This window comes from Ochotona princeps, chromosome 2 (genome assembly GCF_030435755.1).
Source record: "Ochotona princeps isolate mOchPri1 chromosome 2, mOchPri1.hap1, whole genome shotgun sequence".
NCBI classification, from domain to species: domain Eukaryota; kingdom Metazoa; phylum Chordata; class Mammalia; order Lagomorpha; family Ochotonidae; genus Ochotona; species Ochotona princeps.
The window spans coordinates 55,401,127-55,416,290 of NC_080833.1; the positions used below are offsets into that span (position 1 = coordinate 55,401,127).

A 15,164-nucleotide genomic window follows, 5' to 3' on the forward strand; every position below is an offset into this window, starting at 1 on the left:
AACATGTGGCTTTACAAATAGATAAAATGGAAACAGAGAACCCAAGTGATGAGACCTGCAGGGCACAAGAATGGGAGAGGGAAGGTACTGGTAGTTGCCTACCTGCTATGGGTATGCAAAGGTACCAGCTCCATGTTCCACTCACTCAAGTGGAGTGTTCCCAGATAACCTTCTCTTGCTCTGCTGCAAGGCAGCCTTGTGACACAAACCAGCAGAAGTCTGAATGAAAGGGCACGTATTGACTGCCTTGTGGCAGAGTGGGTCAAGCCAATACTTGCAACACTAGCATCCATATCAGAGCATCAGCTTAGGTCCCAGCTGCTCTATTTCATATGGCTTCATGCTAATTCAGCGAAAGGCAACGAATGGCCCAAATGCTTCAGTGAGACGACATGAGCGAGCTGGACGGAGTTCTGAGCTCCTGCCTTTGGCACGAACCACCCGGGCAGTTGCAGCCATTTAGGAAGTGACCCCACAGATGAAAATGAATGAATAGATGGACCCAGCACAACGATTTAACTGGCTGATCCTCTCCCTGCAAGCTGGGATCCCATACAGGCACTGATTCGTGTCTTGGCTGTCCTGCTTCCCATCCAGCTCCCTGCTTGTGGCCTGGGAAAACAGTCGAGGACGGCCCAAAGCCTTGGGACCCTGCACCCATGTGGGAGATGCAGAGGAAGTTCCTGGCTTCGGATTGCTTCAGCGCTGGCCATTGCAGACACCTGGGGAGTGAACCTGAGACAGTCCAAGCCTGCAAAAACCTTGGCCACACCTTCAAGTGCGTGGCACAAAAATTGTCCAGCCGTTTCCTGACTGATTGAGAGACCACCCGTGGGTGACATCTTCCCCACAGATTCTTGCCCAACTGGGAGGGGTCAGGGAAGGCTTAAAACTATCCCAAGACTCTTCTGAAACCTTTGGTGTCTCCCCTTTCTTTCAAGAGGCACCCCACCTCCCAGCTCTCCGGTAGGTGCTTTCCCCTTCCCTCTCTCTTTTATATTCACCTGGTCACTGTGCAAATAAAACCACTCTGTCTGCCACGATCGCCAGCTTTTTATTTCTGTAGTAAACCGAGGAAAGAACCCACTGTGCTTATCTGGTAACAATCCAGCAGATGGAAGATCTCTCAGTCCTCCTTCTCTGTGAACCTGCCTTTGCAAGAAAAATGAGTCTTTTAAACGATATTTAACAAATAAAAAGAGCATGTGTCTCTAACAGATTACAAAGAAAAAAAGCCACTCAAAGGATTTTTAAAAAGTTGATTAAAACACACATAAGGACAGTCACTCCAACAAAGGGTGTTGGCATACATGCTGTAGAACATTCTCACCCCATCTCGTTCTCTTTTTTCAAAATAAAAATGGTGTTGCAAAAAGATACCAATATGCAAAAGATCTTTTACATTGTATACAGGAGCTTCAAAAATGTCACGAAAAATACCTGTTCGGTAAGAACTATGCATGGACTTCAGGATTTAACACATTAATGTGCTCTGAGGAGCTTTTCTTGAATCTGCTTTTTCCAAATGACCTCTCTGATGGATACATTTTGTTTGGCGTTATTTCCTAGTAAAACAGCTGAGACTAAGAAACCTGATTTTGCAGACTGACAGATGCTGAAGGCAGAAAGGCTAGTATTCTTTCCTTCAAATTCACTGCAAGTAGACTGAGCTCAGTAGCCAAATGGCTAAGCCTTGCACACGCTGGGATCCCATATGGGTACCAATTCGTGTCCTGGTGGCTCCACTTCCCATCCAGCTCCCTGCCTATAGCCTGAGAAAGCAGTCAAGGATGGCCCAAAGCCTTGGGACCCTGCACCTGCATGGGAGACCCGGAAGAGGCTCCTGGCTACTGGCTTCAGAGCAGCTCAGCTCTGGCTGTTGCGGCCACTTGTGGAATGAATCAGCAAATGGAAAACCTTTCTGTCTCTCCTCTCTGTACATCTGACTTTTCAATTAAAAAAAAAAATTCATACTACTTATACAAAGCTTTCAAATGGAAATGGGTATGTTCTCTCTTACTTGGTCTGCAGAACTTGAATGCCATCCTCATGCACAGGACAACCCTTGGCTGTTGTATAGACTGTGCACACAGAAAAGAATATGAGTACATGTTTTCAGGAAAAAGTATTTATTTAACGCCATTATAAAAATAGTTAGGCACATAATTTCATGTTTATGTCACCTAATTTACATACCTCAATCCTCAGTATGTTTTAAAAACACTAAAATCACCATTTGGCAAATGGAATCTATAGTCAAGAAATACTGAGAGATATTACCATTTGTAGACCAAAATCAGTTGATTGATCATCAGCATGAGAAAGAAAACATCTGTGAACAAATAATCTCTAAAAAATATTTTTTGTGAGACAATAAATCTAACCAGCAGATTTTTCTTTAAAAAGTACTTTCAAAATAAAGCTTACAAAAAAAACAACTGTAGAGTATCTCCTTATACCACAAAGTGGCACCCTAAGAGTAAGACCTACAGGACAGGTTGGACATCAGAGGCTCACACACACGCCAGCTAGCTCAGCTGGGAAGCAGGCAGCACGCGGTCAAGTGCGCTGGATGCCGAGGGCAAGAGGGGCCATGTGGCTGTACAGGAGCTTCCTGAAAACGACACACCGGGACAGTCTCAATTCTGAAATGCAAGCATCTTCCTCTAGGAAGACAGCTTCCCTGACTTGACATTTACCATCGCATTTTGAAAGTCATTTCATTCTTTAAAACAAAATTTTAAAAAAGGTACAATTATCTGTATCACAAAAGAGCAACAAATTAACAATAATAATAAAAGACACAGAAGATTAAAACCTTTATAGAAGCATTCTGGAGACAATAATATTCAAGCCATGTCTTTCCCAGGCTTTTGCATTTCAGAAGAATAAAGGGAGAACTTGTTTTGCTTGTATTTCACCATGACAGTGTGATGGCAGCCACACTGCCGAGTGCTCGCTATGTACTAAGTATTGTGCTAAGCAGTCCTACATCCATTATCTCGTTTATTTGGAATATTTTCTTCTCTGAGAGGGACAAATAAATTACAAATTTGTCCTTTGGAGGAACCAAGATCACAGTTATGGGGAAGGATATGTGCAATTCCCAGAATTTTAAGAGCTGCATCACTTAGCTCACAGCTATCTGACTAAACAATTTGAGTTACAAGTCTTCTGAGATTAAAAATCTACATTCTCAGGACCAGCACAATAGCCTAGTGGCTAAGGTCCTCGCCTTGCATGTGCCGGGATCCCATATGGTTGCCGGTTCTAATCCCAGCAGCTCTGCTTCCCATCCAGCTCCCTGCTTGAGGCCTGGGAAAGCAGTCGAGGACGGCCCAAAGCCTTGGGACCCTGCACCCGCGTGGGAGACCTGGAAAAGGCTCTTGGCTCCTGGTTTTGGATTGGCTCAGCTCTGGTCGTTGTGGTTACTTGGGGAGTGAACTAGCACATAGATCTTTCTCTCCATATCTCCTTCTCTCTGTATATTTGCACTTCAATTAAAAACAAAGTTATTTTATTTTTATATCTACATTCCCTCTGTACTTGAGGCACCATGAGAATCAGTGACACCAGGACACTGGCGGCTCTTACAGATCACCTTTCCTTTCATGCCTCCTTTAGGATCCAGGCACCACCCCTGGCTAGAGAATTACATGCCACTTGAGCATAAGGATGATGCCAATTCATCTGTTTCCCCAAGCTTAGCAAAATGCCTGGCATGCATACAACAGCTGCTCATTAAAGCTTTGCACACTGAATGAGGCTGTAGGAATGAAAGCAGAGGCAGGCCCAGAGCCCTAGGTGCCCTGCCAGACTGAGCCAATGGGAAGAAACCATCATTCTTTCCAAACCTTGCCCTGGTTCCTGAAACAACAGGCTCACAGAATATGTGCTCACGCACACTGCAAGTTGAAGCCTACAAATGATGGATTCTCAAAGCCAACAGCCGCAAGAGCAACTAAAACTCATGTGACAAGCTGGCCACATACAATCTAGCCAGCGAGGGTTATTTTAATCTGTCTGGCATCACCAAAAGAAGACTGGCCAATGGGGACTTAACTTTCATTAATTCAAGGAGGAAGAGCCAGTACTCACAAAATTTGGCTTTCAGAGTTCCCACACAGTTAGTTCATCTGTCTCGTGGGAAAATTAGCATTTAACTGTAGTCTACCTCTTTTTTCTCCAAGGAGATATAGTTGAAAGATCAAAGAATTTTTGCTAAGATTCCAACATTGGGGCAAAATTTAGATATTCTAGTAGGCTTCAGAATACCTAGTGGTATAGTAATTATTTGCAGGCCTGCAAATAATTGAAAATATAAATTCTAGAAACAGTTGGCCAGTCTACTTAATAATCTGCAACTTAGCTAGGTTGTGCTCCCTTATCTTAGGATGTTGGTGGTAGCTGAACAAAGAATCCAAGAATCAGAACATGGACAGGGCAGAGGCTACAAGCTCTCTGGCTCGGAAAGGTCAGACCAGGCCAAAGTCCTTGAGGTGTAGACACCTCTCATCTACATTTCATGAAACTGTATTTGTCGGGATCTTCTCAATAAACCTGCGGCCGTGGCAGATCTCCAAGGGAACTCTACCGCTAAAAGCCCTGGTTGGCCTCTTCGTCAACACCTCTTACACAGATGCAAAGGCCTTGCAGGTTAAGACAGGGAGGATTCTACAGCCAAAGTTATTTCTAATGCCAAAGCTCCGTCCCTTGTGCGTGTGACAGAGGATCAGAACGGTTAAAACTAGCTCTCACTGCGCACCTTCACTGCTCCTAGGCAAAAATCCGGCAGTGGCAAGCAACACAGAAATGCAAATCAAATCAAATGAGGTCAGTCTGCAAGTGGGCTGAACGCTTCAGGACAGAGGAGGACCTGTCTGCCACCCTAGTCTGTAAAGCTTCCTTGTGAAGGGAAGGGCAGTTAAACAAATGACAGCATGGTTCAGTGGCAAGTACGTGCATTTTAAGTTTTTGACACATAGCTGAATTTCCTCTGAGGCTTGTTTTCTCATTGGTAAGAGATAGGCAATAGGACACAACCTATTTCTAGTCACAAGGTCTCTTGCAGGGACTGACAGAGCGAACCTCGTCATTTTACCTATGGCCACAATGGCAGCAGTGACATCCTGTAGCCACCTTGCAAGACATCCTGTATCCCTAGTACTTATACTTAGCACAATGCCTAGCACACACATAATGCACTAATAAGTCAGATAAATAAAAAATGAGTGAAAGGCTTACTTCTTCCACTCCTGCACAGCAAAAAGGGAACAGCACATTTTCCAGGAATGCACTCTGTCCTTGGGTTCCCAGGGAAGCTAACATGCATAGCAATACACTCTAAAGCCCACTTTTTTTCCCTCAGTGCTGAAGCTGTTGCCTTTGGCAGCCACAGTGATGATGTCATGAAGACAAAAAAGCCGTAAGAAATGAAATTCAGAGAAGATAAATGTCATAAATGTGGCTGCATTTTCAGCAGAAGAAAGGCTGTGTCTCCAGATGCAGCAACAATCTCAGTGAGGACGCTCCAACTGGAGCACATAAAAACATGCAGCCCTCAGGGACACCTGGATATCAAACTATGAAATAAAATATTTTCAAAACACTGATGTTTCACTGTCAGAAGAAAAATAAATTAAAAAGCCCAGTATATTTTCCAGTATGATATAAATTAAGTCAAACAACATATTTAAAATAGAGTCAATTTTAAGTTTCTCTCATAAAAATTTAAAAGGCAGCAATCAATCTCAGATTGTACAAGTGCAAAGGGACAATACTTTCTCCATTATCGAGACATCTCAGTTCTTGCGTGGGAACTGCAGTGTTGGCCCTCATCCAGTCTTGGGCCTGTGTGGCTGAGCCATCCTCATGTCACACTGCGCCTTTCCCCTTGACATCCAGCTTGCTGCTGGCTTCTGATTGCTTGCTCAGCTGCTCTTCAGTGAAAGTGATGTAGGAATACACCAGGCTCCCAGCAATGCTGCAAAGCAGAAAACCACCATTAGAGGGAGGAAGGGAAGGCTTTAGGATGAACATTCTACAAAGTTAATCCCAAAACTTATGCAAACAAAATCATAAGATGAAGGGTCCAATGCCCCCAGAAGGGAATCATACAAGTTCTTCCAATGGGATTATTTAATATGAACTGAAAACAGTTGACATCTTAAATGAGAAAAACATGACAAATATTAAGCATTGTCTAACCCCATCTTATGTAAATGGACATGCATATGTGCATCAGTCAGAATCAAAATTGGCCAAAATCTAGGAGCACAGCAAGACTATCAACAGTGATTACATGTGAATGGGAAGATGACTTTATTTGGTGAATTTTAATTGTATTTTTGCATTTCCAAAAGTAAGCAGTCAAGAGAAGAGTTTCTATAGGAAACATTCCAACAAGTGAGTGACCCATAGACTCTGAGGTTCAGAGCTGGCTTGTCTCTGGCTACACACAAGTTCACCACGGGGCAGAGCTCAGCACCTGTGCCTTCAGCCTTGGACAGTTAGTGGCCAGTACCTCTCATATCCTAGCATATACATCACCACAAATGCTCATTTTGGGGGCAGTGATTATCCTGTTAACACTCTGTGGTGATCTTAAACCCACCTAGAACTCACAGGCTCCTGCCCAGTCACTAGACTGCATGAAGGTATAAGAGCTCCCAGACCCCTGATCCGCCATGGAGATGGCTCCATGGGCCTCTCGTGTGCCTCCAGTTGGCTGGGTGCCTGGTCTGGGCTCTGCTTTAGATTTTTCTTGCCCTGAGTTTGGCCCTCATCTTCTGCCTGTTTGCGTCATCAACTTGCTACTTACCTCAAGTTTGTTCTGCTTTCTTCTGGGCTTGGACATCCTCACTCCTCTCCCACTCTGAAGGAGGTGAGAACTGGCTCATAACTGCACTTGCTTACAATATGTTCTGCATTCCCTGAGACTCTAGTCAAACCTTTACAAGGCCTTCTCCAATCTAACCTTCCTCACCAGACTCTTCCTCATCCTCATCTCAACCTCACAGCACTTATTCATCACTCATTATTTATTCAAGTTTACTATGTGTCAAGCATGTTACATATGCATCTCCTGTCACTGCAATAAACAAGATCCCTTCAAATTGCGTATTTTACAGATGAGGAAATCGAGTCGTGAAGCCCTCACTTGTCCGAGATCACAGAGCTTCCTCGTAAGACACGGTCAGTCTTTCCTCATCACAATGGCTGCATCCCTAACGGGCCCGCTTCACCTGCTGTTGCGGCCATCTGTCCTTACTCCATCTCTATCAGCCTGCAAATTTTCAGGACTTTGTTCTTTTATCTTCACAGGGTTTCTTGTGCAGGGACAGGCACACTGCAGCAACATACCGAATGGGGACGCATAATCCCTTACAAGCTCACCCAAAGAAAGGGTCCTCATGAACTAATCCTTATGCCAATGTTCAATGAGCTTCATCTTCTTCTTTCCTTTTCCTTTAGTCTTTTTGGAGTTCCAGACGCTTCCAGAAATTCATTGCCTCAAGCTGATGACTTCCCTGGTAGTTAGGCTGGTTACCCCAGAGGATGTCTTCCTGAAACCTTCCTGACTAAAGTTAAACACTCCTTGAAGACAAAGCAGAAGGGCTGCTGCTTGCTTTCATCCTCTTCTTTAGCTTCTCCCTCCCACAATAATCTAACATACCACAGCGTCTCCTTCTTTGCCAATACAACATTTCATGTTCACCTTAAGCCTATCTCACCTACAGACAAATAATGGAGAAATACGAACTAGAAGATGACAAAGAAGGGGCCGGCATTGTGGCACAGTGGTCTAAACTGCCACCTGCAATGTTGGCATTCCACCCTGGAGCACTTGCTGGAGTCCCAGCTGCTCGGCTTCCAATGTGCTCCCTGCCAATGTGCCTGGGCAGGCAGCAGAGGATGGCTGAAGTGCGTGGCATCCTTCCACCCAGATGGGAGACCTAGATGGAATTCCTGGTTCCTGGCTTCAGCCAAACCCAGCCCCCAACCATCATACATATTTGGGGAATAAACCGGCAAATGGAATCTCTCTCTCACCCTATACTGCTCTGCCTTTTAAATAAATAAAATAAATCTTTAAGAATAATGACAAAGAATACCCTGGAACTTATTCCAAGCTTAGTTTTACAGATGATCCTGGACACAATCCTAATGTAGTCAGCATAACAACAAAAATAACAAAAAATGTAATCTAGTTAGCTATAGTTCAAGTCCTGAATACACCACCAACTATGAAATCCTAAGAAAATTAAGTAATCTCTCTGAGATTTCACTTCTATTCTAAATCCTATAACAATACTATCACTGGGGCCATCACTGTGGCATAGTAGGGTAAAGCTGCTGCCTCCAACACCAGCATCCCTTATGGGGTCTGGTTCATGTCTCAACTGCTCTGCTTGTGACCCAGCTCCCTGCTCTATGGGCCTGGAAAAGAGACACAAGACAGCCCAAGTAGGAGATCAAGAAGAAGCTTCTGACATTGGCCTGGTCCAGCGCCAAACACTGCAAAGCTATCCGGGGAGTGAACCAGCTCTCCTTCTGTCTTCCATGCTCTTTTTGAGAATCTTTCAAATAAAAAACCTTAAAAACATAATAATCTATAATCTATCCCCACCCATCTTGTCAACCCAGACACTCACAAACCAAAGAAGAGTGAGCAAGACTGGTAACAAAAAGCAGGCTGGTACAACGAACGAGTGCCTTAGTCTGTCCATGTTGCTAAAACAAAATTAACTAAACCAGGTGGGTTTTTAATAACAGAAATGTGTAGTTCTATAGTTGGGAAGACCTAAGGTCAAGGCAGATGTGGGGCATTCTTACTTTTTCATGGGAAGACATTTCACTGTGCCCTCAGATCAAGGAAGGGCTAGGGGATCTCCCTGGGATCCCTTTTATAAGGATACTAACCCATTCTCAATAGCTCCAGCCAATCATCTCCCCAAAGCACTACTTCTTGTGGCAGGGATGAGCTGGGGTGGGAGAGCTGGGCCTAAGTGGCCCATACCGGTATCCACCAGGCCAAGCTATGTCCCCTGCCTGGCCTAGAGGGCCAGCGCCTTGGGCCTTGCCAGTCAGGTCACTGTACCTACTAGCATGCACAAGAGCCAGGGCAAGGGGTGGCTCTTGTAGGTGGAGCTGGGTGTGGGGAAGGGTTGACATCTAAAACATTGTTGCTATGAGCCCACCCAGGATAGTCCAGCACACCTGCCTGTGTGGGCAAGAGCTGGTGATGGTAATGGGCCAAGCAGGAAGGCCAAGAGTCATTGTGCTGGGACTCCTGGCCCAGGCAGCAGCACCCACTATAGGGAAGTACCCATTGATGACTTTCAGTGTCAGCAAGCAGCCTGTACTTTCATCTCATGACACCCTCAGACACATCAGGATCCTGAACCTATGGGTGTGTGGTCTGGCCTCAACACACATGTTGCATGATTGGGCCACCATGGTTGATGACTCGTGTGCAAAGGTGAAGAATGTACTCAGGCGCACACAAAAGACAGCCTACCCAGCCAAAAACCTCAGAAGCCAATAATTTCTCAGAGTATTAAAGATAACGTAGGGAAAAAAAGCCATTGGCACTGAACAGAAAGTCTACGGTTCAGGAAAGGTGTCTATTAGATGAGACAGAGAGATTTCTGAACCTTGGATAGGCAAGACCCATGTCGCCAAATCAGCAGGAAGTAAAAATAGATAATGTCTTGAATCTATAATCTTCACCAACTCTCAAGATTAAGGACTGAAAATCTCAGAGGAGGGAATTAAATGGGACAGTTAGGTAGCTATTGTGGGGTCAGGAATTGGAAACCAAATCTCCATGGCTCTATGTAAATCCCACCCGCCTATCTACCAATCAAATGACCTCCCTCCCAGAAAGTACCTCCCCCACCAGGAACAGGGCAGTATCAGGTAACCACTTCCCTTCTCAGGGACATGGGCAGTCCCCCAATGCAGAGGGGCCCTCTGTCTCTTCCCAGGGACTGAAAAGGCAGAAAGCAAAGAGCTGGTCCCTTCTCCAACTCCAAACAGCCTGGTATGGAGGGAGGCATTTTCTACTCCAGGGAGAGACAGGGAATCAAGTCCAGGCTTTTCTACCAGGCCCAAAAGGTGAAACCCAGTACCAGACACAACCCCAGGGTTCCAGTGCCCAAATGAATGTCCAAAGATAGAACCTTTGGAATCATGAGAGTTCCCCACTGGGGCAAGGATTTTACAAAGTTTTCATGGTAGCTCTAGACCCCACCACCTAAAACAATGTATGAGTGAAAGGCACCTGCCAAATATCTGCTTAGGAATAAATTCATCCTCCTGGCTAGCTTAGAAAATCTCTGAAGACAGAAACTAGTGCAGACTTTTGCTTTGCACTATGCAATTACTTCCTTTAGCATAGTCAGGACAAGCTTCCCAGATGCTTCTCTCCCTGCCTGCCAAGGGTGATCAGAAAAGAAAAACAAATCACGAGTCAGGCAGAAGGCAAGCAAGGAGGCTAGAAATGTTTAAAACAAGGAGAATAATTTTCATCTCAGCCTGCAAGCTCTCCCTCGGCTAACCAGATCCTGGCAAGGGGGAAGAGCTCATGCCATGGAAAGGTTGTTCAATCAGACCATGGAATCTCAGCTCTGCTTCTTACTATGGTAGCTGTGTGACCACATTATATCACTTCTCTGAGCCTCAATTTATTATCACGTGAATGAGGGATGATTTAACAAATGACACAGCAGACAATGCCATCAAGGAGTCGGGACTGTGGCATAGGAGATGTGCTGACAATGGCATCCTACTGAACACTGCTTATGTCCTGGCTGCTCTGCTTCCAATCCAGCCCTCTTCTTATGGCCTGGGAAAGCAGGACAAGATGACCCAAATATCTGGACTCATGTCACACACGTAGGAGACCCTGATGGAGTTCTAAGCTCCTGGATTTGGCCTGACCCAGCCCTACCTATTGTAGCCACTTGAGGACTGAGCCAGAAGATGGAGATTGGTATCTCTCTCTCTCTCTCTCTCTCTCTCTCTCTCTCTCTCTAACTCTGCCTTTCAAATAAATAAATAAATCTGAAGAAAAAAGGATGGCCATCAGATGTATTCCATAAACATTAACCAGCTACCTGTTGCCTTTCCAGAGAGCTATTCATGTCATGTCTTTACTAAGGTAAGTGTTGGTTTGTTGTTACACACACTTTTGAGAACAGAAAAACTTCAGTCACAATCATTTCATCTGCCCCAGAGTTTAAGGGCTTTGCCCAACAGTGAATTTAAAAACAACAAACTTTCAGACCCTTTTGTGGTAACTGTGGAACTCAGAGTCCGTGACACAGGTATCACTTGCTGTAGAAGGGACAGGAGCCACCAGATGCCAAGATCAGAATGCTGGGGAGACGGCCACGGACGTATGCATATGTGAAGATTGCTTTTGCTTTGCTTGTTTTTTTTTTAGGACAATTTTTGGAAAACTAAAGAGAAAAAATGTTAAAATAAATACTTTTTCATCACTTACTGTTCAGTGTTAGTTTCTTTGGAAGAAGGACTTTAAATGATTAAGAACAGTATCTTTTTTTTTCATTCCTGCTACCGCTAACACCTGAAACTACTTATATACGTCCATTACTTGTTCCCTTTCATCTGTGTTCTTTTTTTCTTTTTTCTTCTTAAAAACTCATAAACATGGGCAGAGGACTCCCATTAGAACTAAAAATGCAACACATTTTATTCATTTCCCACACATGAAAGAGGTTTGTTCAAACTGCTAAGTCTCCCTAAAAATAACCTCACACCTACTGCCCACATGACACATTCCCTCCAGGACCTTCAGAGCCAGATCAGCGCAGCTCAGTGGCACAAGGTGGAACTAGAAATATGCAACTCTAGTTCAGGACCCAGGTTCTATACACGTGACAAAACTTAGCTCATAGCTAGCTTGTGGCGCCATCAGAAACAGAATGCAAGTTTTGCTACATTCCACTTCAGTTCTCTTTCGTCATGAATCATGATGTAACCAAGGAGCTTGTGGGCCTATTCAAAAGTACAAGTTATTCCAATAAGATCTCAAACAGAATCCTATAAATAACCTGGAAGATGTTATACCAAGAGCAACTAACTGATAATCCAAAAATGTCCTCTCTCTCTTCAAATGAGACAACCACTGAATCAACACGAAGCTCAATCCTCCTTTCTGGAGAAGGCTGGAAACAGAAGCTCACAGCTAGAATAGAATTATTCTGGAGAGAAGCAGTCTGGAGCTGAGAATTACACACTTCTAAGGAAACAGGCAAAGTCTGTCGCAACGAGAGATCGTGGGTTCAGGCACTGGGCGGAGGTCGCTAAACCTTAGGCCTCAGGAACCAACTCCACAACCCCATACTCGGAGCTGCACCATAACCCAACCCTGAGACTGTACAGACCTGGCCTGACCACACAGACCACACAGACCATAGTTTAAAAACAGTTTTTGCTACGCCACTTAAAAGTTTGCAACCAATGTGGTGACATAATTATAAAGGAATATGAAAATTAAACTCCCTCATTCATCTATTCATCATTTACTAATCAGCTCTGTGACATGGAATGAAGTTAGCAGTTGGGTAATACGGACATGCTTCTTAACTTTTCTGTGAATGGATTATTATTCACAGTACCTCTCTCCTGGGACTACAGAAACATGAAGCACACAGCATTTATTACACTGCTTTGCACAAAGTAAACAAAAGACACTGGGTGGCATGTTCTTATTTTTACTTTTGAATACTTATTATTGACAAGGCACTGGTTTAGATGGGCACAAATATAAATAAGAACCTTAAGTGCTCAAATAGCTGAGAATCTAAATGAGAATGAACAATTATATGATCTACCAGGCTGGGTTATACTTACCCGGCCAATTACTTAAGGAGAGTGTATTAATGGTGAGAACTTGGGCTTAAATTCCAGCCTGACCTGTTTACAATACCAGAGCCATGACGTGTTAGCTGTGCGACACTGGCAGCTCTATGTGAGAGAATCATCATGTTTTTCGAGGGCAGAATGGCTGGCATAGAAAAACAGGCTCAATAAATAACTTTAGAACACATTCAAATTACTCAACCTCTCTCAACTTCAGCCTGAACACTCATAAAACCGTGATTATAACAAAAGCTACACAGATGACATTAGGAATTGTGAAAATCAACAGAAAAAGAATATTTTCAACAAAAGGTAATAGAATAAGTAACTGTCATAAAACACATTTCATAAAAGAACCTTCATTCATATTTTACCACATATATAAAAATTAATCCCAAATGGATTATATGTATAATTTAAAAATAACGTCTAGAAGAAAATGTAACATAAAATCTTTATGATGCTAGGTTAGAAAAAGATTTCTCAGATACAATATTAAAAGCTTAACTCATAAAAGGAAAAACTGGTAATTTGGGCTTCATCAAAATGTAAGTGTTCGGCAGGCATTGTGGCACCCACATCCCATATCAGAATGTTAGCTACTCTGCTTCAGATCCTCCTTCCTCCAGATGTGAATCAGAAGCAGCAGACTCAAGTACTTGAGTCCAGGCACCCAGAATGGAGACCCAGATGGAATTCTTAACTCCCTGAATTAGCTGCAGCTATTGCAGCCAGGAGACTGGACAATCTCTTTCTCTACACTATATTACATATATACAATATTTTTCTGCCTTTCAAGTAGAAAAAAAAAGTGTTTTTGAAGATCTGTTTATTTGAAAGGCAGAGGGATAGAGTCAGAGGGAGAGAGGAAGAGCTTTCATATGCTAATTCACTCCCCAGTGGCTACAATGGCCAGAGCTGGGCCAAGTCAAACCAGCAGCTAGTAGCCCCAACCAGATCTTCCACGTGGGTGCAGGGGCCCAAGCACCTGATTCAACTTCCCCTGCTTTCGCAGGTGCAAATGAGCAGAGAGCTGCATCAGAAGTGGAGCAGCTGGGACTCAAACCAGTGCCCATATGGGATGCTGCCATTACAGGTGGTAGCTTCTCCCATTTTGTCACAATGCCAGGCCCTCCGATTCTTTTCAAATCAACATTTATTTATTTTCAAAACAGACTGTTATGAGAATGAAAAAGTCAAGGCACAAACTGGAAAACAGTATTTGTAAATCACATATCTAATGTGAACTTGTGTCTACAATATATACAGAATTCTAAGTATTTAATCAGAAAAAAAACAATTTTCAAAAATGGGCAAAATACTTAAACAGCCATTCAACCTGAATATACATAGATAGCAAATACGCAGACACAAGAGAAGATGCTCAACATCATTAATAATTGTTTAATTAAAATCATAACAAAATACAACTGCAGATCTAGTAAAATGGTTAAAACAAAACAAACAACAAACAACAACAACAAAACACCTGACAACACCATGGATCAGGATGTGGAGTAACTGAAGCTCCTACACACTGCTGGTAGTTCTGCAAATGGTTCTGACGATTTGCAACCCAGTGTGGCAATTTCTTATGCCATCAATCATATATGGAGCATATCACTAATAAACATTTATCCTAAGTGCAATTAAATCTTAGGTACACTCCTTTCTAAGCAAATGTTGATACCTAATACAAAAATAGCTAAAAACTAGAAAACAACAGCACGGCTTTTAATTGTTAAAAGGATAAACTACAAGATGTCTATATTACAGAATACTACTAAACAAGCAAAACGTATAGGCTGATACATGCAAAACCATAGACAGAAAGTCAAATGAAGTCCATCGAATGAAAAAGCCAGTCTCAAAAGCCACAAGCCTTATGTGGCATGCATATGACATTTTGGAAACCATACAGACAAAATGCAATCTTTGCAGTGCAATAGGAACAGTTAATTCCAGGGATGCAGCGAGGTCTGAGGTGTGTAACAGAAGTATTATGTGATCTGCTCACCATGGCAGTGGTAGTAATCTGACTATATACATTTGCAAAACTCGTAGAATTATACCTTTGAAAAGATGTGTTTTACTGTATTTAACCATGCATTTTTTTCTTCAGTGTAATACCAAGCAAAGAAAGAAAGATGAGTTCCAAAAATCTAAGCAGTGTAGCTGGCACAGCTCCAAGGGTGGTGACATCAGCATCAGGAAAGGCAACATGACTCAGGCCTCTGCTACAGGCCTGGCCAGGAGCTCGATGGAGGCTCAGG

The 15,164-nt window shown here is 43.4% G+C and overlaps 1 protein-coding gene across 1 annotated transcript in view; it reads right to left on the reverse strand.

Annotated features, from left to right (window-relative positions):
• Positions 1-4,932: 4,932 nt before the first annotated feature.
• SLC35D1 (solute carrier family 35 member D1) overlaps positions 4,933-15,164 on the reverse strand; it is a 41,745-nt gene continuing 31,513 nt past the window's right edge. Inside the window, exon 12 of the mRNA XM_004588751.2 lies at positions 4,933-5,983. Coding sequence (XP_004588808.2) covers positions 5,875-5,983 — 109 coding nt within the window. The 3' untranslated portion in view covers positions 4,933-5,874. The remainder of the gene's footprint in view (positions 5,984-15,164) is intronic.